Source organism: Pimephales promelas, chromosome 7, assembly GCF_988280905.1.
Source record: "Pimephales promelas chromosome 7, fPimPro1.hap1.1, whole genome shotgun sequence".
NCBI lineage: Eukaryota > Metazoa > Chordata > Actinopteri > Cypriniformes > Leuciscidae > Pimephales > Pimephales promelas.
The window spans coordinates 23,188,737-23,212,350 of NC_142775.1; the positions used below are offsets into that span (position 1 = coordinate 23,188,737).

General features: G+C 36.9%; 1 protein-coding gene across 1 annotated transcript; it reads right to left on the minus strand.

The window, feature by feature from the left end:
- Nucleotides 1-218: 218 nt before the first annotated feature.
- LOC148978343 (uncharacterized) lies at nucleotides 219-18,553 on the minus strand. Its single transcript, XM_089133649.1, is given in 4 exon segments — nucleotides 219-223; nucleotides 388-509; nucleotides 4,242-4,391; nucleotides 18,369-18,553. Coding segments are annotated over 4 exon segments (462 nt in total).
- Nucleotides 18,554-23,614: the final 5,061 nt, after the last annotated feature.

The window sequence follows — 23,614 nt, forward strand, 5'->3', positions numbered from 1 at the left end:
GAATCTGAATTTTTGGATGAATTTTCGCTTCAAGAGATTCCAAAGTTTAGTAAAGCTGCACAAAAACCCACTAATCAACAATTAAAGACAAGCTCACACCAACACATAAATGACTACTGCTTATGTGTACCACATGACATCTAAATTATCACTCATACACACACTCATCCAGTGAGAAAACATTTAATTACCACATAGGAGTACACACACACAACGAGCTAGACTGAACACGAGAGAGAGATCTGACATGTTAATTACAACAGAACCCACAGATGGCACAGAAACACGCCTCAACGCGCCTCAACGCGAGTCTCACATGTAAAACACACAGACACACACACAATCGCTCTGTGTTTTCCTCAAAAACACACACTCTTTTGAACTCACCCAATGGGAAAAAGGCCCAAAGTTTCAGAGCTGGTTCTGACTGTTGGACACTGATTCCAGCATGTGTGACTAACATCCCATAGACCGGGACATAATGCTGTTTTCTATGGACTGTCTCCAGTCTTTATAACACACACACAATCACAGAGATCAAAACGTACACTGTCATTATACTGCTATGTTCCTCCTCATGTCAGGATAATTAGTAGGATTGGATGAAGGATTTCATGCAGCTTTTCATATTTCATTCTTCTTTCCTTTTTTTCAAGCTCAAACTATGATGTTAATGTGTCTCCCAGAAGCACAGAATAAAGCGCGTCAAAGAGTGAAAAAAACAGGGCTTTGGTAAACTTATATTAAAGCACTGACATCCCATAAACACATGCCATTGCTCTTCTTATCCTTCTGAAGATTATTTTTGTTATTTTTAACAAGGTCCCTGGTCATTTCAGTTTAACTTCAGTTCAACTGGCTAATATTAGGTAAGTACATGGAACAGGGGTAGGTTCGGGGTTAGTACTAGTTATTACCCAGTAAATGTAGTTACTAAAATATGTACATAGTATGGGTACCTGGACTGTAAAAGGAAGCGTTACAAAAAAAAATAAAACTATGCCTTTTTTAAGGGGCAAAAAAAGAAAACCCCTTATAACATAAGTGGACTTCTGGAGAAAACTACCGATTTTCTTAAAGGATCATGTGTCTAAAGACTGGAGAAATGATTTTAAATTAAAAGAATAATAAATTAAATAATATTTAATTTTACAATATTATTTTTTACTGAATTTTTAATAAATGCGGTCTAAAAAAGAATACCAAAAGTTTTAAAAACATCTTACTGACCCCAAACATTTATATTATCGTAAAAAATAAAATTATCAAAATTTCACTTCACATATTATGTATAAAAACAGACAGAGTGTCAAACAAGCTTATTTGTAGGAACTCCATTTAACTGGAGGTACACAAGTTAAAACTAGGAATTAACATCAAACAGATGATTATAAGCCTACCGTATATGTTCAGATTACTTTCATGTTACAAGATATTTACTTAATATTCGTAGTAATATTTGGATAAGCATACAGTGGCAGGTAAACAGAATGATATAACCGATCTACAACAGTAAAAAAAAAAAAAAAGGTGATTATAATGTCATGATAAGACTAATCAAACAGACAAGTGAACTGGTTGGACAAGCTATCATACAGTAAATCTACCACTAACAACAAAAGAAACATGCAGTGTCAACCAATATAGACTAGAACTAGTGCAAGAAAACTCATTGGAACTTTATTTGAAATTAATTTCTCAAAGGGAATAAATCACTTGCTGAATTGCAGTGATACTGTGCGAAAACATGACTGCACACTAGATATAAGGCTTACTCTGTGTTTTTCAAAGCATGCCCCAGAGCAAGTCTGCCGATGCAAACATGAAAGTGCACAAGTACAAAGAGGTTTGTGTCAGTTTCGTTGCACATATTAGTGATACAAGCAAGAAATTCTTTCTTCTGTTTATCTAGGTTACTGTGTAACAAGGTACACAGAACCACCTTAACCTCACTCAAACTTTCCTGGCCTCAAGAGGTCACCATACTTTGTGTTGACAATGTCAATAACGCATACTTTGAATTTTGTTAGATATGGTTCAATCCAACGCATTCCATCAAGTCTATTGAACAAAATGTACACTTTAAAAAAAAAAAAAGAAAGAAATCACAAGACATTCATTCAACGATGTGTTGAGGTCACCCCACGTGCAATGGTTCATCCACAGGGAAGCCTCAGAGGAGGAAACGGAGAGAGAGAAAGAGACACGGCGTTACTTGCACAATAACACATTTGTATGTATTTCCTCAACACATTAAACAAGCATCAAAGAGCAGAATATTTCCCCCATGAATCCTCCCGAACCGCCATACCTCCATAATATTCATACAGAATGTGTTCGAGTGCGGGCAGAGGAATCTAACTTCAAGGCTAAATAGAGAATGGCAACAATCAACAAGAGTGGAACCCAACAAGTCATTACACACATCGTCTAAGTAACCCTTGTGCATGTTTTTGAGATGAGGATCTGTTGTAACTGCCTTTTAATGGTATTTGGCTCTTAAAAGAAACGGCCGCAAGTATGCACACACGCAGCTGCAAGCAAACACACTTGGCCTGTGCTAAAGGAAAAAGGTAGGCTCTGCAAATTCATGTGGGTGAAAAAACACTAATTCACTAACAGATTTAAGAAAGTATTTTTTTTTTCTGTGTACTTAAGTCACATGAGTTCACATGAGTTCAATTTCATTAAAGTGGCAGTCTTTTGCTGACAATTAAAAAGTGGGTTTAGTATGCGAACCGTGTGTGCCTAACAAGTGTACACTTAAAGTCGAAATAAAGCAGTAAGTCAAGTTAACATTGTTTAGTAAATGGTTTTCCACATTCACTAATAATCAAAAATGATATAACAAACAACATAAGGTTTTTTTTTTGTTATCCCTTCTGAAAAATATGTTTATTCAAGTGTGCTATTAGTATACTTATTTTAATAGTTCTTTTATTTTAAAATGCATTTTATGTTATTTACATTTTTATGTATTTGTATACTTAAAATTGCACTTAGACTATATGTTAAATATACTAAGTATTTGGCCTATTCTTGTACTCAATCTTTTGATCGAGATACTTCCAAGTATACTCAAGTATATTCCAACTAATCTTATAGTTGTGTTTACTCTTTTGATTGACTATATATCAAATTATTTTTTTTCACAGTTTTACATTCTGTCTAAGAAACTTGCATTGTTTGAAAATATGCATTTTTAAAGAAAACATGTTCCTAATTCTGAATGTAAGTATGTATGTGAATTTTTGGGTAACACTTTATTTTGATGGTCCCTTTTGAACATTCTGTTGACTATAAGTAACTTTTCAACTACATGTCAACTAACTCTCATTAGAGTATTAGTAGACGGTCAGCTTAATATTTGCCAAATCTTTATTGTGATGCTCCTCCAACAGACAATCTACTGACTATAAGTAACTTTGCAACTACATGCCAACTTATTCTAACCCTAACCCTACCAGTCTACTAATACTCTACTAACACTCTAGTGAGAGTTAGTAGAGATGTAGGTACAACGTGACTTATAGTAAACTGAATGTGTTAAAGGGACCATCCAAATAAAGTGAAACCAATTTTTGTTTAGGCTAGTCCACAGGTAGTGGTGCACTGTACTTACAAATTTGTTAAAATTTCCTTTCCCCACCATTAAAGGAACTGTATGCAATGTGGCCAAAACTGGTACTGCAATCACTTTCAAATTACTGTAGAGCGGTGCATCACCCCCGCATTTTCATAAACTACAAAACATGCTAAAAGTACAGTATTTGACAAGTAAACTATCACCAAATCTAAATTCACTTGTAGTTGCAGGACTAAAAAACTTAGTTGTAAACTAGTTGTGTACTCAAAGTTTATTACTGTTACACTTCAAGTATACTTATTTTTGTGTAAGGCTAGTTTAAAAAAAATAATAATGTAGTTAGTTGACATAAAGTTGCAAATATGTATATAGTTATATATAGTCTATATTAGTTAGTAGAATGTCTAAAGTGAATCATCGAAATAAAGTGTTACCAAAATAAATAGAGATTTTATAACCTAATAAATGACAAAATCATGCAACAATGACTAAAGATTTAAAACGTAAAAATAAAAACTAATTCAAAATATTTATAAAAACAATACTAGTAAATAAATAATACTAAAATAGCACAATCCCATTAAAAGTAATCACAATTCTAAATCCATTTGAGTGTTAAAAAAAAAAAAAAAAAATACAGTTAAAAGATAATTACCTGAAATTTAACGTGGTTGTTCCTAACAGCATCTGACAGATCTGGATTAAAAGCTGAAATGCGAGGCCTGGTTGTTCTGTTCTCTCCAGCTGCTGCCAGCGGGTCACGCATGGTGGACAGTCTATTGATACCCGGTCTTGATCATCCCAACTGATAAGATTCAAAGTCAGAAAAACATAAAACACCCACATGGTGTCTCAGTCTCGTTTTTATGTTTGATTTCACATGAAAAGAAGTCAAAAGATAGGTTGAAAGGAAACCATGAGGAAGATTTACACAATAGTGTTCAAAACATGGCCTACAAAAGTATTCACGGTCAATGAGCTGCTTTACCTTGAGGTCAAACTAAATGTTAAATGAGTGTTCAATTTCTATTCAGTTTTGGAAATATAAATACAGTTCCATCTTTATGTTTTTGTTATTTTCTAACAATAATTAAGATTAATAAAATAAATAATTTATGAAATAAAAACAGCAAAAATAAGTAACATAACAATGGACAAATATTTATTTTTACACATGCCACTCGTGACACCTGTGCCCCCCTGAACAAAGCATAGAAACATCTTATCTAGTATCAAGATTCATTACATCATGTTTAACAGATGATTACAGAGCGAGAGAATTTAAGATTTAACAATGCGGGACTTTCCACGTGGCGATGGAATGAATGTGATCACGTCAGCACATGCTCTGATGGGAAGATAAAAAGAGTTAAAGGGAAATGAAATGATTGCCCTTCACTTCACTAATTGTAAATGATTGAAAAGATAAAGATCTATTCAACCAACCTCCAGGGTATTTGGAGAAAAAAAAAACCTAATGGTGCCTTCAGTGGTGCCTTTGTATCACACACACACACACACACACACACACACATTTAAGGTTGACTCCTGTTGTCACAGACGTTGTGATTGTTATATTAACTTTTAATGTTTGTTTGTAATTACTTTCACTCAAATGCACCTCATGACTCATCATGAATTCCTCATAAACTGACTAATTCAGGTCTCGGTTCACAAGGACAGTTAACACCCTGACAAAACAACCTGTCAACCAGTCGATCAGGCAATAAATTGATCAATCAACCAGAGATGGTTCAAAGCAGAGTAATAAAAATTCCACAGATACTGACTTAACGGAAACTAACAAGAAAACAGCACTAACAAGAAAACAACATCAAAAAAAAAATTCACTCAAAACATTTCACACTTAGTGTCAATGGGAAAGCTTTATACAAAAATGTATTTAAAGCTGCAATGTGTAATTTTTACCCCCATCTAGCCAGCGCAGTCTCATCCCAAAAAGTCATATAACTGACGTTTTGGGACGTCTTTTGACCATACGTCAATATTCGCCTTTTTAGGGCCCCCTTAAACGTCAGTAGATGAGGTTATGGGATCCTAACTCCACCCCAGACCTAAACCTAACCCTAAACCTAACCCGTCTCTTAACTGAAGTTAAAGGTAAAGCGTCAGTATGACGGCCCGGGATCGCCATCTACTGACGTTTAAGGGGTCCCTAAAATGGCGGATATTGACGTATGGTCAAAAGAATTCCCAAGACGTCAGTTATATGACTTTTTGGGATGAGAATGTGTTGATCTAGCGGTGAAAAGGTACATGGCCATCCAGGGAACATTAGTTTCTGTTCCTCTCAATTCTGATTTCGTTTTAACTCATACAGTGGCCAATGTAGTCCAAGATTAACATGGCTTCCAGTTCGACCTCGTCCATGAGTGTTAACTCAAACGCAAACGCGAAAGGCAAAGCTTGAATTAATGGATATGTCCCTCTTTGGCTAATGTACATTCAAGATGGAGGGGCAACATGGCGACCAACATTAGAACCCCTTACCCGTATGTATTTTCAATGGCGTATTATACACTCACGAGAATACTTTATTACTTGATCGAAGTAAATAAACATTAATGAGCACATATATTTTTTAAAGAACTAAGTGTTTATAGCTAAGAATAAACTAAGAGTTACACAGTGTAGCTTTAACAAAGAGATCTATCAGATAGATAGATGGACGGACGGACGGACGGATAGATAGATAGATACTCAAAATTAAATACTTATTATTATTGTTGTTTATAATAATTTCAAAACATTTCTCATGAACACATGTCCCACATTTAATTCAATCATGTGAAATGTGGAAACTTGTTAATTGTCAATTAAATTGATGAATTAAATAATAAGTACATATAGGGGCACGCAGCAGAAAGGGCATGTTTTATAATAACGAAATTATCATTTGATAGCATGTTTACAACTACACTTCCTATTAAATCTTATTTTAAGCCTTCAAGCAAGGGCACCAATAGCTGCTTGTAACTGCTTATTTTATGTGGCACTGTTAATAATGTCAGCTTTCACAACATTCTTAATTACAGTAATGCAGTGTGCATCCTTCTCCTCTCCTAAGAGACACTTTAATGGGCCAAACACATTTTCTGATTTTAAAGAGAAGTCAATGGACAAAGTGAAAATGAGTTCTAGAGAAGCATCTACGCTAAAGTCGGATGTATAATAAATCCTAACAATAAAAGTTTAAATTCTGATGCCCTAAACTAATCTCTTTAAGTGCTTTAAGAAAAACGGCAATATACCGATACTTCAAGGAACCTGTCCTGGAGAGATTCCCTTATGAGCAGACAGCACAGCAGACGGATACAGCAGCTCTTTCCCCATCATCATTATCACCCCATTCTGTCAGACACACCATCCTGCACACCCTCTGTTGGCGCAGGGACATAACAGAGCTTTGTTCGGGTGATATGGGGGGTTAATTACTGTATGGGGCCTATGTCAGAATGCTCATTATACAACTGAGTTTTGGCACTAAATTCTCGTGTCCAAGCTGTTGTAAAATACAGATAAGAGCACACGTCACTACACGTTGCTGCATGGCTTGACGACCTCAAACTGTCTGAAGTTTGAGTAATTTTGTTAACTATATTATCACAACATATACCTTTTTTTCCTGAGGTCGACTTCAAATGTTAGTGTTTTTTACGATAAAATACTAATTTAAAAGTTAATAACCATTGTCAATTCTTCCTCTGATTCTAATTATTAAACAGACCATTGTTTTGCTGCTGCACATTTGAACGGATAGTTCACCCAAAAAGGAAATTTCTGTCATCCTTTACACACCTTCATGCCACTTCAAAGTTAAACCTGCATTACTTTCTTCCGCATAACAAAGGAAAATATTTACGAGAAATGTCTTAATGTAAAATATAGGGATGCACCGAAATGAAAATTCTGGGATGAAACCAAAAATTCTGGATGCACTTTCCGAAATTACTTTTTAAAAATAATAATGATTAATTTCTTATTTATATATATATATATATATATATATATATATATATATATATATATATATATATATAATTGTATCAACCTTTTTATTAAAGAGACACTATACAGGATTTCCGTTTTGTCAAACAGCGGCCCCTAGAGTCGCTGTGGAGTACTTGTATTTAACGTTACTGTCGTAAATACCACTCACGCACAGCATGACGTGGCGTTACGTGTTACATAGAATACGAGTAAATTGTGTTTAATTTGTCATTTAATGAGATCTAATACATGTTGTTAGTGGTGAGAATTTTCACTTGATTAAATACATAGATCCGACAATTATCCTCATGAACTTTAATGGTCCAGAGGCAGAACTTTTGCCAAGTGTGTTGGAGGTACTGGGTTCTAATCCGCATTAGTTGTATAGTTTATTTTCCTCAAAAAAAAACAAAAAAACAGATTGTTTATTAGTTGTTGTATATCACTGTAACAAATATAGAGAGTTTCTCAGTCTATGCAACAGATTTAAGCGCACGTATGTGTGAAGACTGTGGACGTCACAACAGAACACTGAACACTGGGGGTCATATTTTCAGCTTTTTTTCCCTCTTTCGGCCAAAAACGAAAATCCCATTTTCAGCCGCTGAAATTTCGGTTTCATTTTTAATTTTAATTTTATGTGTGGACACTCTACACACGCTTGCAAGTTGTAGTGAATCCTGACCCTTGAATAAACACTTCTCTAAATCACATTGGGAAAGATTTACGAAACAAACCGTTTTGAAATGTGACAAGTAAAAAAAAAAAAAAAAAATACTGTTTTGCATTATAGAGTAATAATAAAAAAAGGTGCTTCCACTATGTTTCACTGCATAATTAAAGTATGACCGAACAATACAGGCTTTTTGAATCTCTCTCTCTCTCTCACACACAGACCTCAAGAGGAATTATTTCTTCAAATCTACTTGGAAATCTGTTCATATTGACGAATTAGCATTTACTGTAGAAAAACGACATATTTTTTAAAGGGTTGGACACGACATAGGAAATTACATAGGGAGGTGATTTAGTTATATATTTTGTTATTTCACGTCCAATTCTGGAACTGTTTTCCTTTCACTATTTATCATGTCTTTTCACTTCTTCCAACCAGCAGATGCCTGCAATCCCTCAGTCCAACACGGCAGCATGGTAATGCAAATGTGAAGTGAAAGAAAAAAGGAGCAAGCGAGAGAGAAGGTACGTGTGTGTCTGTCAACACAGTTCTCACAGGTTCATATTTTAAGCGTGAACATTAAAGATGAATGCACACGTCAGTTCAACCCTGGTGCCCTTGTGCAAACAATGAGGCCCTGTCTTTCAGCTCTCTTCCTCACTTCAGCCCTTCCCTCCCTCTCCGTGACAGAAAGTTAGACAATTACCCCCCCCCCCCCCAAAAAAAAAAAAAAAGCGAGAGAGGGAAGGCCGAGACATTAAAAATATACTTCCTTCTTCCATTATGAGACCACATCTTTTGGACTTCAAAGAGCCTTTAAAATCAATAGTGGAGTGTCTATGTCATCTGTGGTTGAGGTCTGTCTCTGTTTCTTTGAAGAACATCAGGTCTAAAGGCCTATTGCCAAAAACCATCACAGATTTATGACTTTTAATTATCACAGATGAATGCTCCTGGAGTCCCGCTCTCTTTCTCACTCTCTTGTTCCTGGCACGGACTAGATTGTCAAGTTGCCCCTGTGAGAGGGAAGATGCCAAAAAATGAGTGGAAAAACACTGAAAATACTCAGGAAGAGAGTGGGCGTTGAAAAGAAAACTATAAAGAGACTGTAATTGGAAATTGATGAAGTGTCCAGGATATTGAAAATTAGAGATGCACAAAATTACAAACAAATTCAAATGTTGACTAATGTTGACTAGTCGCCGATTGTCTGAAACAGTCCTGTCTAATACGTTATTAGATAGAACTGTTACACACACTGTAAAAAATAAAACCGCTATTTTACGGTAAAAAAAACAGCAACTGTGGTTGCCAGAACTTCACCGTTAAAAATATGGTAGGAACGTAAATGGTTTTACAGACTTAACTTATAAAATTTACAGTAATAAACCATATTTCATTTTCTAAAATCTGTTGATGTTTAATCTGTTGATGATCTGTTGATGTAAAATCTGTTGATGATCTGTTGATGTTGTTTATTTTTTTTTTTTAACCAACCTTTTGAAAAAAAAAATATTTCTGTTTTGTACCATTGTAATACAGAGTTACATGAGGAATCAAAGATCATCAGAAGTTGTCTTCTATAAACATTAAATGCAATAAACATTAATTGAACAACATTTACTTGTAACATAAAACCCTAACGTAAATAACTGATTAGGAAAAAAAAAAAAAAAGAAAATTATGAGGAACTTCCTGTTAACCAATTAACAGTTTTGCACTGTAGCATTTTTAAATGGTCTTTTCCCGTTAAAATTATGATTATTTTATTATAGGCTAGTGCAAAGCAGACAGTATATGAAAAAGCATTAGCCCTATGGTTGATGCCCAATGTGTACACTTATGTCACTGGCAGTTCCCACAGAGCTGGTTTAGACCCAACTATGAAGTAGGAGCTAATGTAGTTCCCCCAATAGGTGTTCCTAGAACTAAAATCATTCCTAGATCCTGCAGTGCGAATATGCCAAAAAGCGGGTACTTCAGCCATTAGTTCTAGGGACTATAACAAGGTTCCTCCGGTGGGAAAGCCCTTATTATTGCAATAATTGTTTTAATCTTGGCTTTATCTTGTTCTCTAGGGTTGTAAAACTGCTTTAAAACATAGCCTATTGCGACAAAGCACAATGCAAATTAATGGAATTGAAATGGAACTGAAACGTTTCTCTGCAAGCTAAAAAAGGGTGTGGAAATTGTTTGCCGTCAGTAAATGTATTATTTTGTCATCATATCACATCTAACCGTTGGTCTAGAAGGGGGTGACTTTGCAAAGACTTAACATGCAACAGGGAGAGAGAAAAAAAAACTGCCAGATACTAGACAACAGCCAAAAAACGTCCATTTACATCATCATCATGTCGAATAATAAAATATTTGACTTGCATCACATACTCTTATGATAACAATTGGAGTGTCAACAATATGCTGGCACTGCGATGTCCCAGTCCAAAACAGTTTGACAGTCACCAGTACAGTGAAATCAGAACAGTTGGAATTTTACCAACTTAAGGCTTTAGATTTGCTGTTGCTCTAATTCTAAACAGCCTATAAAAAACAACCTAAAAAGCTGATTTAGCCAGTTCGGTATGATTAAACTGTTAAATCTCTCAAATGTCCATCATGTCATCTTAAATGCTGACACCTGCACAAACTAATTCACTGACTTAGCCAGGCATGTAATATTTACAAAGATTTTTTTTTTTTTTTGTCATATTCCCCTGCAACCTTCTGCAGTTCTGTTGCTATATTTATGATTTAAGGTTATGTTAGCTGACCATACAAAACATAGGTATAGAGGATTTTAACCCAGGTCCCCTCACAAAGAAAACTTCACAAACTCAACATATAGAACACAGTACAGCGGCAGTCCTGGTCTGCTAACATTTTAATGAATTAAAAAAAATGGTGAGACACTAGGTGAATAGGGTAACATTTTTAAATAATAGATATCACCATGAAACTTCCTCGTTTATTACTTACACAAGTATATAAAAAAAATTATTATAAGTTTTTGAAATTTGTATGTTCGATTATGCAAATTAGGCTTTATCTCATTAAATATGCACAATTTTGCATATTTTCGGTAGATGGATCTGAACATATGATAAAGCCAGGTGCAATATACTTTTTTCATTTTGTTCACACACAAGATGAAAAAAAAAAAGAAAAGAAAGTTCAGAGGGATTTCAGGATACATGCTTTCATTAGGAAATCAAAATATACTGTCCATACCCTTAAAAAAAACACAAAAAAACAACGATTTTCGCCATATTTTTATAATTAAAATGTCACATAAATCAGGCTAGGAATGATTTATTAACAAATCCCTCTGAAAATATCTTTAGAATACTGCTAAGTGTATAACTGGAAAGGTTGGTGTACTGAGAGACTGAGATATTTGTACTGGAGAATGAAAAAAAAAATTGAGAAAAAGGCATTTTAAAAAGGCAAAAAGATTTAAGTAAGGATTTTAATACATTTCTATTGGAAAAAAAAATCTTCAAAAACAGAATAAATGCTCAGGCTCTTAGTAATAATAATAAATAATATTTCAAGCACGTGAAAACTGATTATTTAATAACATGGCAGATTTAGTGGAACTAAAGGTGTGAATAAACACGAAACGCGAGTGATCGCTGTCATGTGGTAAATCCGACGAATCGTGGAATAGCTGTGACATCATCAGAGCTTGTGCAGCTGCTCTTGAGAATCTGCGCTGGCTGAGTCCTCCGGCTACTCTCGAATCGATCTTGCGGTACTTTGACAGCATACGTCACAGTCATATGGAGTCAGCGCTGCATCAAGTCGGACAAAATTTCTAATTGCTGCACTGACAAAATTTCTGCACTGCTTCAAGTCAGCCGCCGATCGGTCTGCGCAGAGCTGCATGAAGTCGAACAAGCCTATTGGCAGAGTACACCACGTGATGCGTCTGAGCGAATCACGTTAGCAGAAACCAGCAGTAGCCAATGAGATTTCGTCATTAGCTTTAGATCACCCTTTGGACATTCAAGATTGCTTACTGAAAGGAAATGCCCATATTTGGGTCACACAGCATTGTGCGCAAGATTCAGAGCTTTCCAACGAGACCGGTCATGACAGACTTCAGCCAACAGACGGAACACGGTATGACACGTTGGAATGCTATAACTTCCTGAAAATTTACTGCCACAAGTAAACTAAATGTAATGAAATTAGCATGTTATTGTATATTTTCAACGTTTTCTTAATAGCAGCTTGAAAGAACACATATTGATGGAGTAAATTAGCCCAAAATCTTAAAACTGATCACTGCATGGAAAATTGATGTTTAAGGCCACGTCTCGCCTTAAATATGTTGACATTGTTGCTTTAAATGGTAGCATGTTATCAGCATGCTAAAATCTTCATTGAGATGTGGAATCTCTAAATTCATTGACATTAAACACCACCACAAATAAGTAAATAAACTAAAAAGTAAATAATTAACTATTCCATTTTTGGAAAACTAGTAAACTACTCAAAACTTCTGATCCATCCATAATTAAAATTTGCCTTCCCGTCCAAAACGCTCCTGATTGAGTATGAGTGTGTGCATGGCTTCTTAAGAGACTATTTTTCTCATCTGCCAGATCACACTCTGGATTATGAATTTTAGATTAAATGCATAGTCTAAACACATTCTTCAGTGGTAAGAGAGGTATGAAAGCAGTGTGTGTGTGTGTGTGTGTGTGTGCCAGTGCGTGATTATTCACCAGGAGGAGTTGCACCCCCTGTTCAAACACGTTCCAGAACACACACATTGCCCCAGGAGTCTTTGTTATCATATTATTTCATTTGAAAGAGTTTGAAATATTGTTTCTGCCTGTCTGGTGTCCTGCAGAGAAATTGCCAGCAGCTGCTCATTAGCTATGGAGCTGATTTCTCACCAACACCCCTCGTGACTCCGTCCACATTCTGCTACCATGGCGGTTACCATGCCAACACCAAAGGTCCCATCTCAGAGATTTGGTCAACCCCACCAGGATGCTTAAGGGTTGTACCAGGCATTAACTGTCTCTTTCTCTCTCTACATCTAGATCAAATTGCTATCACAAGCATGTCTACAGTGTCTTGTGCCATGCTGAAAGGAGGTATTGACCTCTGACCTCTGGTTTGAAGAGGTGAAGTACAATGACCTGTGACCCTTAGGGTTATGGATAAATGAGGTGTGGGGAACACTCAAAACGGGATGACAGGAAAGCTCAACGACAGCTTGTCAGCATGGACATTTTCACAGCACCAACAAGAGTCTCTATCTCGGTCTGATCTGTCCAAACAAACTCACACTTAATGAGGAATTCATTGAGATTAACCTGCACCCACTGATGGTGTGTGTGTGTGTGTGTGTGAATGTGTAAAAATAAAGATAAATTAAATTGTATATTTAAACTATAATCTAAAAAAATAGTGCAGTGTTTGCCAAGACATTAAGATGATAAATGATTAAGAATAAGACACATTAAAATAAGCAAAAACAACTACAAATCAAGGCATTTATTAATTTAACTACTATGAGGAAACATACAGTAATTTTAAAAGTCTGATTTATAGACATGTAAACGCGACTTAATAAAATCTTAAAAAGCCATTGACAATGACATTTTTTATAAATGAACATACTAGTGCTGTCAAACGATTATAATATTTAAATCGCGATTAATTGCATTAATGTCATAGTTAACTCGCGATTATTCTCAATTAATCGCACATTTTTATCTATTCTAAATGTCTCTTGATTTCTTTTTGTCCCATTATTTTTTTTTCAAATTGTAATGCTCTTATAAACATGAAAAAGTGGATCGGCTTGCTTTGTGCAAATGTTGTTTTTTTTTGTTTGTTTTTTTAATTGAAAACAACATTGACAATACCGTGTCCAAATTCACACTAACACTCTCACTTGGAGCAAATAATCTCTCGCACAATGTCCATCAATGAGGTCCTGATATTGATGAGGGGGCAAAAAAAAAAGTTTGCTAGGCTAAAAAGACTTAATCTTGCGATAAAAAAAATGAATCGCGTTAAAATGGGTTTGTGTTAACGCCGTTAATAACACATTTAACAGACAGCCCTAGAATATGCATTTTACAAGTTATGACAAGCTCTAAAATATTATATTGGATAGAAAGGATTGCGAGGGGAAAAAAAATATCCTCAGTCAGTAAAATCACAAACAACTGGAATATTCATGTAAATTTGTTGGTTAAAAGGGGTGGGAACCCTGAAGATCATTCAGCTCGTAAAACATCTATTCCTGACAGCCTAATTATTTAATTTTTTTTTTTTTATGGGTTATTTAATTTTTTGAATGGGTCTTGGAGTTGAAAATGTTGAGAAGCACTCAGTAAAATTATATTTCAATATATGAAAAACATCAAAAAAGCCTGACAAAGATTGAAGTCTCTAAACTTCCCTTTGAGAGCAGTGACAATATAATTATAGTAACCATTGTAGGCTGGACGTGAAAATCTTCGGTCAGGCAGAATAATATCAGATATACGACACAAACTCTGTTGGTTGGCCAATTCTCCGTGCTCAGATGACTTGGTTTAACAACCTGCCATATCTAATTCAGAACAAGCTGACTAGTCTTGAATCTCTGATTTAATTTTGACAACTCTTGCATCAATGAGGGAGCAGAACGCAGGAGAGAAGATGAGAAAGGAAATAGTTGAATGGGAATCCATTAAGCCAGATTCTGAAAGTGATAATGGGTGACAGAAAACTATGGAAAAGTGAATGTTGCTTATCTTGCATCTGGACCCCCAGAAGTACACAATGTAAACATTTCAAAAAGAATACACCTTCAAAGATCAATGCATTTCAAACCCACAGAGGGGAAGTGAGGGTCATAAAGCTTTGAGAACTCTCTAATCTCGCATTTAACCTCCATACACGTGTCAGTCATGTTTACATGCACCTCCCCAGTCCCCACGGCACCTCAATGACGGATATCAGGCCCAACAGACTCGCAGACATAACAAAACCAAACCCGACACGTCGGGCGAAATAATTAAACTCAATCAGTCTGTCAACAGCTTTAAAACATTCTTGCAGCTCAACTAGAGCATGTTACACCAACATTATGCTTAAAATGTGTTGCTAATCTCAAGTAGCAGCTTTTGGGATTTGCTGTAATGTGCCGTGTTAAAGAAGTAGGCCTACTGTCACAAATTTAATATTTGGATCCGCTTTCTGTCACAATAGGCTGATAAGCCTGCTCATAAAGAAGTTAACTTGTAACACAGTGTAAAGATAAAAGAGCTTGTGACTGAAACATGTTTTTTTGTGTGTAGGTGGTGATAAGTGTGCTGTGCACATTACTGAGGAAAAGTAAGGTGAGAAAGGTTGTTGTTTTTTTTCCGCACGAGTTTGTGTGTATGCTGAAGTCAACCCACACCTTTCCTTCAGGGTGAAAGAGAACTATCATTATCCAATTCATCTTAGAACACTTCAAATATATGAACCTAGCAGTCAGTTCACACAATGAAACAATGCACAAAATGAGGCGTCATTTACATTGACAGTCTTACATTAGCTTAAAACTTGCTGACATGTCAAAAAAAACACTAAACTCACCAAACAAGTTGCCAAATGGTATTTGTAATAGCAAGTAGTGCAGTAAAATGAACAATTCTGTGCATCTGGTGTTACATGTTAAATATGGGATCAAACTGAGAGTGTTTTGAAGTTTCTCATTACATAAAAAAAAAATAGTGGAGGAAAATGAGTTCAAATCAAGGCACAGTTTTGAAAGCAACTGAAGAAGTTACTCTCAAAAAGAAAATCAAGGAAATCGTTTCCACATAAGGGTTTGTATGACAGGACTACAACAGGCCCCTCACCCCCATGTCATCCAAGATGTCCATGTCATTCTTTCTTCAGTCGAAAAGAAATTAAGGTTTTTGATGAAAACATTCCAGCATTTTTCTCCATATAATGCACTTTAATGGGAACCAAACGGTTCAAACGGTGTATTTTTTTGTTTGTTTTTTTTCCCCCTTTCCTTCTCCACCCTTCCTTATTTCACCACCCATCTATCATGTTCTCATCTGTCACTCAGAGCCACGTTCACCATCTCGTCTGAAGTTTCCTGTTGCCTTAGGAGAAAGACACTGACAGACTGACTCCATCTCAAGTCGAGTAGCTGTTGTTGTAATCCTGCTTATCTCTGCACTTCCTAGTTTGGTAAATGCCGATTGAGTTTAACCACTTACCTCTCCATGTGTGTGGTGCAGGGTGAAATAAGGAGAGGAACTGAAATATTCATTATTGTTCATTCATGTATTTAAAAATATCAGCCATTGCTTCTTTTCCAGCTGAAACTTCATCATCGTAAATAATTGAATCTCTTTTCACTCGTTTTCTGCAGCTACAGCAAATGGAGATGAATTTAGAGAAGAATTTATTTAAGTGTTCTACTCTAAACACTCCCCAAACACACATTTATAGTATAAGCCTATAATGTGAATGACACTGTGTGTGCATCTATCATCACAGGTTCTTCACATCTATCATTCTTTTTTGCCACCTAATTCCTCATCATTCAGTGCTACAGTGTTTGTAACGTGTGTGTGTGTGTGTGTGTGTTTATCACTGTGTCTGTTTATGTGAGCATCTATCTATCTATCTATCTATCTATCTATCTATCTATCTATCTATCTATCTATCTATCTATCTATCTATCTATCTATCTATCTATCTATCTATCTATCTATCTATCTATCTATCTATCTATCTATCTATCTATCTAATCATCCATCCATCCATCCATCCATCCATCCATCCATCCATCTTTAAGGTTTTCAAGGCAACAACTAGTTTCTTTTCAGTATAGGCCTATTTTAATTATTTCGTTTTAGGTTCATTTGGGAATGAGGACAAACTTGTATGCCTTGTGTCACTATAAAGCCCCTTTCACACAGCGAGTTGATCCCAGGAAATTGCCGGGAAATTGCCAGAACGCCTTCTGTGTGAGCGCAAACACGACCTGGGATTGATTCTGGGATTGATTCCAGGTTGGGGACCTAGTAACATTGCCGTAATCAGTCCCGGAACGCGCGCTGTGTGAACAAAAGCCAGGACTAATGCCGTAAAGGGTGTGTCATAGTGATGACGCTCGTGCCATCGCGCGACTCTGTTGCTAATAGAAGAAAGTTTGTGTTCGTCATCAACAAAGAAAGGACGAACAAATACCTGCAAACTGGAGCGAAGCAGAGACCAGGAGCTCCTCACTATCCGTACTGAAGCTGAGATCGTTCACCAGCTTTGTGGAACGGTATGTGCGTGTACATGTTTTCGACGCGTCCGTTATACGTCTCATCCTGACGTCATGTGTCTTCCCGGGATTTTTACGGGTTGTGTGTGAACGCACTCACAGATCCCGGCAAATCACTTGCAGTGTGAATGAACCGAAATCAAACAATCCCGGGACAAATGCTGGGTCACATTATCCGTGTATTTTCTGGAATCTCTGTGTGAAAGGGGCTTAAGTGACCCAAAATATTACTGTATCTTTGGGTATATTTCCATAAAATTTTACCTAAAACTATACAGACGGACAGATAATCCATAAATGTACGTTAGAAGAGCCAAACTTTATCTGATAGGTGAATGGCAAAAAATGTTAAAGTATTGGTCTAGAAGGCAGAGGTTAGCAAAGGGTCAATTGCCCTCAGAAGTTTACTAAATCTGACAGTCTTCCAGTAAATAATGTTCGCAGTTGTATTTTAAGGGTAGGGCGTGGGTAAGTCTGTAGTCATTATAACCAGCCTTGAATGAAAACAATAGAAGTTTATTGATGTCCTAATTTAAACAGCTAGGTAAACGTATGTATGTGTGTGAGCGGACATTCCTTTATTCACACGGTACTCAAGAGGGGTCAAATATGTTTACTCATGTGTTAGTGTGAGGGAGGTTGTTTGCGACCCTATAAAAGTTTGTTTGTTCAGCAGGACGCAGGAGCTAACAGGAGCTGACCTGCCACTCAGAACCCAGCAGGATTCTGGGAACGTGCGTGAACACAGACACTCTCCGTGTTACTCGCCGCCGTCAATCTCTCTTACCTGTCGCATCTGTCACATCAGAGTGAGAGAAAGAGAGAGGGTCAGTAAGAGAGGGGCATCCGAGAGACAACACGAGGTAAACGGATCAGGATGCGCTCCCCCGAGACTCTATTAAGACCCCCGTGAGAACAGGACCAGTTATCCAGAGGGACCTCAACGCTTAACACACACTCCCTGTGAATCTCCTCCCCCAACAAACATGTCCTTGTTGTTTCAGATGGGAAGGTGACCTCACTTCTGCTGTGCTCTGGTTCCCATTGCTGTCATAGAGGGAAAGATAAATGAAACATCACTGTTACAAACACACACACACATTTCATGAATTTAACGCTGGAAGATTTCCATAAATAGACCAACCAAACCCACACAGAAACCTCTCTGCATCATGTTGGTGGACTGTAAATCGCAGAATAATGAGGCCGCAGTGAAACAAATAGCAACTTTATGAGAGAAAGTTAAGTAAGTTGAATTTGATTGGAGCTTCTGTCGTAAAGTTGACTCCAGCCATTAATGTTTAATGGCAGCATACATATTAAAGAGTGTACAAGCAGAAATGAGCAAAGCAGCAGGTCACAGGGTTTATTAGCGCCGTGGGGGGCGATCGGCAGGTATTCTCCGATTCTAAGGAGAACAGCACATCTAACATGGCCACTGGGCGGCTTCCTGCCCTCTGTTTGTCATGACGCTGAGGAGCAAACACACTCACACACTCTTACCAACACACACACGCACGTACACGACTCCTTAACGCTGGATGACATTAACATGCTGGCTGCATAGGTTACTTCCAGCAGGCTCTTTGTGTATCGCTGCTGTGCTGTTAGCGGTTGTTTGTTGTGTGTGTGTACATGCGTATGCAGCAAAGAGCAAAGTTAAACATACACAGTCCTATAATATACTCTCTCTGATTTACCTTCTCAGAGAAATACACAGCTGAAACACAAAATCCTGAAGAGCTAAAATGCACAAGGGTGATTTTTGAAGGTAAAAAAGGGGGGAGGGGGATAAATACATCAGACATCAGAAATGTGTGGAGACTGATCAAATAGGCTTTTCAGGTTGAATGTAGTGGCGACCCACGTGGACACTGAGTGTTTGTGTATGATTGGAATATAAAATGCAGGAAGGAGTGGGACAGAAGCAGTGTTCAGTGTCTCTGTTTACTGATCCCTATTCACTCATGAGTTTCATGTAAGATGACACACACATGTATGAGTGAATACCTCCATGTGCATAATGTAAAAGTATAGCCTATTTTTAATCATACTCATTTGTAATTTTCCCTCAAATTTACTACTGATAAATTAATTTTGTGGTGCTTTTATGAATTAAAATTAAAAATAAAAATAAAAAAATGATTAAATTATATTATGTATGTGTCTTCATAAATGTTATACATACCCCATGGTCCTCATAATGGTATTTTAACAATTGCATTTTGTGTACTTTCTCTCTCCAGTTCCTGTGTATTGTTATCGATGTACACTTGTTCCCTGTGCTGTGTGAAGTGGCTTTCAGACTGAACATTATATGACCTGAAATATGTCTTGAGATGGCAGAATTCCCTCAGAAGTTGACTTTGCAAGGTCCTATCGGGGGATATGTGCTATTAAACTCACCCAGAGAGAGCTGAGGGCACCTGCCCAGACATTATGTGTGCGTGTGATTCAATCTTTTATTCCTTTCATTTAGTTCGTTTACACCATCAAGACTTTCTGAAATGGGTCAAACAGCAGTGTCTTGAGGGGTTGTTTTTAGTCACTTTAAGGGTCAGCCTCTAAAGATCCTGACAGGACAGAGTGAGGCTATTTCCTGCCTCTTAATGTCTTGAAGGTCTGTTCTCTTCTCTTGAGTAATATTATTCTCTCCCACTCTTGCCCTCCACCTCTTTGTGAAATCAAAGACTCTCTCATCTGTCATGTGTAATTCAGCCAAATGGCCTCTGCCATTCCTTCATGATGATTGTCAAGAAGATCAAATCAGTTCACCCCAGATCAACTGTGGTAATGTGCGGAACAGTGTAGCATACTTCCATGCTACTCTTATTATGTATGTGTGTACCAGTATATAAGCCTATATATATACAGTGTTGGGGAAAGTCATTTGTGAAAGTATTTTAAATTATTTTAGGCAAGTACTTCATCCAACACCGTTTTGTTCTTTGTGTGTTGACGTTTACCTTTACTGTTTTACAGTAACTGTCTGTTTGTCTCAGACTGAAACCCAACCATTTTACTGTTTTATTGCAAGGAACAACTCACAAGTATGATTCAGCTCTAATTCTAATTCTAAACAGTTGAATGAAAACTCTGGACACTTTAATCAGCAAAATAGCTTTGCTATAATAGCTATAGAAACTATAACCCTACCACCTCAAAATGAATGTAGATTATCCAACACTATCTCATGGCCAATTCGTACAAGTTCAAATGAGTAAGTATGAGGTGGAAATTCATACGATTTGTCTAAACCTCAGTGAGTAGGTTAAGAGGCAGGGTCAGGGGCAGGTCATTCGTACAAATGCGATGATGTTTAAAATATTTTTGTAAAGGGACATTTTCGCACACATTTACTACATTAAACATGTTGAAACACACTAATGTACTGTTTTATGAAATAGGCAGTGGAGTCATGCTAGCATTTCATTCTGAACACTGAAAGTAGCTGCGTTTCCATTACCCTTCAAGTTGCGCAAATTAAAAGTGTGAATTAAATACACCCAATGGAAACAATTCAATTTCACAAAAACACCAATATATCGCAAAAAAAAATAAATAAAATAAATTACGCTCGCATACGTTTTTTTTTTTTTTTTAGGCAATTCGAAAAACTAATATTATGCACTTTTTTTCACATTTACAGGTCATTCATTAAAGATGGCCCGGTATGTTTGGGCAGAAGACGAGACGGAGTTCTTTATTAAACTTACAAAAGACAAAAGAATCCAGGATTTTAAACAACAATTTATCAAGACATTGAAGCAGATAGGAGGGAGAAACACCTCATAGCCTATGTGGCCGCTCCCAAGCATATGAGGCTTTCCTTGCCATTAATGCTTAGATAACAAGCCTACGTCTCCTTTGCTTTTTCTCTCTCATTCTGTTTTATCTCTCTTCAAAACCTAAGTGATGGCTTCTCTCTCCATCCCTCTCTTCTCCTTTGGCCGTCTCGATGATTCTCTCACTTCACTTGCATGTCGTCGAGCATCTAGAGTAATTGGTTTAAAGAATTACACTGCTCAACAAAATAACACAGTTCTCCACATGCACAAAACACTCTTAGAGCCATCAGGGAATCTCTGATATTTTCAGTTGAGATGGTGCAAGCGAGACGCCGCTCGACTCTCCAACGAGACAATGGAGACATTATAATGAGATACTGATGAGATCTGGGATCGTTGGAAAACACTATATTATGGATTATGAAAATGTGATTATTCATTCCACTGAGATTCTGGGGGTGTTGATGTTCAGACATGAAGCAAGTTCAGCTTTATCTGATGAGGCCATTGTTGAGATGATCCTGACAGAAAAGTTTTAATATTTCCTGATGGTGGTCCCTGATGGCTGTTCATTAAGTCATTTGACATTCAGTGGCTTGAAAAGTGACACATGTCCTTTCTTTATCCTTTAATTTACTGTTCAGATGGTTCACCCTTTTTATTTCCTCTTGCCTCAAAAGAATCACTATATTTTGGCCCCTGCACTGTCCTCCGCTTAATGCTGCGGTCCCTTGTTTCTGCAAAATAATTTTCTGAAGTTCTAGTCAGCTCTGTTTTCTTGCTCTGTTTCTGGATGATTTTCTGTGTATGCACAGGGAATGATCGATCAGACCTCCTCTAACTCCATTTTTACTCCATTTACTAATTGACAAAACTTCCCTTTGTTTGGGTTTAGCCATTTGAGAAATCATTTTCCCAATCCTGAGGCCTGTATGCTATTGACAAATGTGTTCTGCTGTGGTTTCACATTCAGACCTGCAAGACCTGGTTTGATGTTGCAGATGGATTATTTAGGAAGACATTTTGATTTTGTACACTTGGCAGTTGAAATGTTTAGAAGAAAGTCTACCACTGACATATCTTCATCGTTAACTGAGCACTCAACACACTGTGTGTGTCCTGGTATTTGTCTTCCCAAATGTATTCACATTTTTTATGTCCCCAAGAGGAAAACACCTTATAAATCATATGAAATTAAGTCTTTTTTGAAAATGTCGTAACAGTTCGCTGTTAAGGGAAGGAGGAGGCGGGAAATATAAAAATAACCAAAACACTAAATTAAAGTAAAAGCGCCAGCCTCTCACAGACGACTGCCGCACACAGATAAACAAAACATAACATAAATGTCCAGGCCTGGTCCTCTCTCGTCCTTCACTGTCGATGCTAACAGGGACACTATACTGTCAAAGAGCACCTTCGGATGAGACATTAAACCGACTCTCTGTGGTCACAAAAAAATCTCAGAATGTCTTTCGAAAGAGTAGGGATATTTCTCTGACATCCTGGCCAGATTTGCCTAGTGTCCATCATGACCTCCCTATCATACCCATATATATATGCAACACATTCTCACCCCAAGGCGTCACCTTTGACCATGCTTCAATATTTGACACTTTAGGAGCCCTTTAGCGTCAGTTACATATATATATATATATATATATATATATATATACAAATTGACTTCATCACTATGTCTCCTCTCCACCAATAAGCTGGTGTGTGGTGGGTGTTCTGGCGCAATATGGCTGGCGTCACATTCTCCAGGTGCATGCTGCACATTGGTGGTGGTTGAGGAGATTTCCCCTTTTTATGTAAAGCGCATTGAGTGCTGAGAAAAGCACTATACAAATGTAATGAATTCTTATTATTTATTATTATTATTATTATACATGTTATTTTTATGTGTTTCCTGCCAAACTTCCTATACTACTTCTGAATAGTATGTCAACTTCATAAATTGTATGAAAATTGTGGAAAAAGGGGTTCAGATCACACAAACCACATATGGAAATGGAGGTTAAGGGGTTAAAGTGGCATATAAATAAACATTACGTGACTCGACTTTACTGGAGATTTGAATTGCACAGCTTGTGTATACACACAGGTATTCACATCGCTGATCAGATGCTTTACATATTCATCTAAACACTGATCTCTTCAGCGTGGGTGGCATAAGGATGTTTGCTAACAATACACTGCTGAAAAGGTATTTCAAACTTCTTTTTCACCCTTAAGTGAAGTATTAAAAAGATCTTCACCAG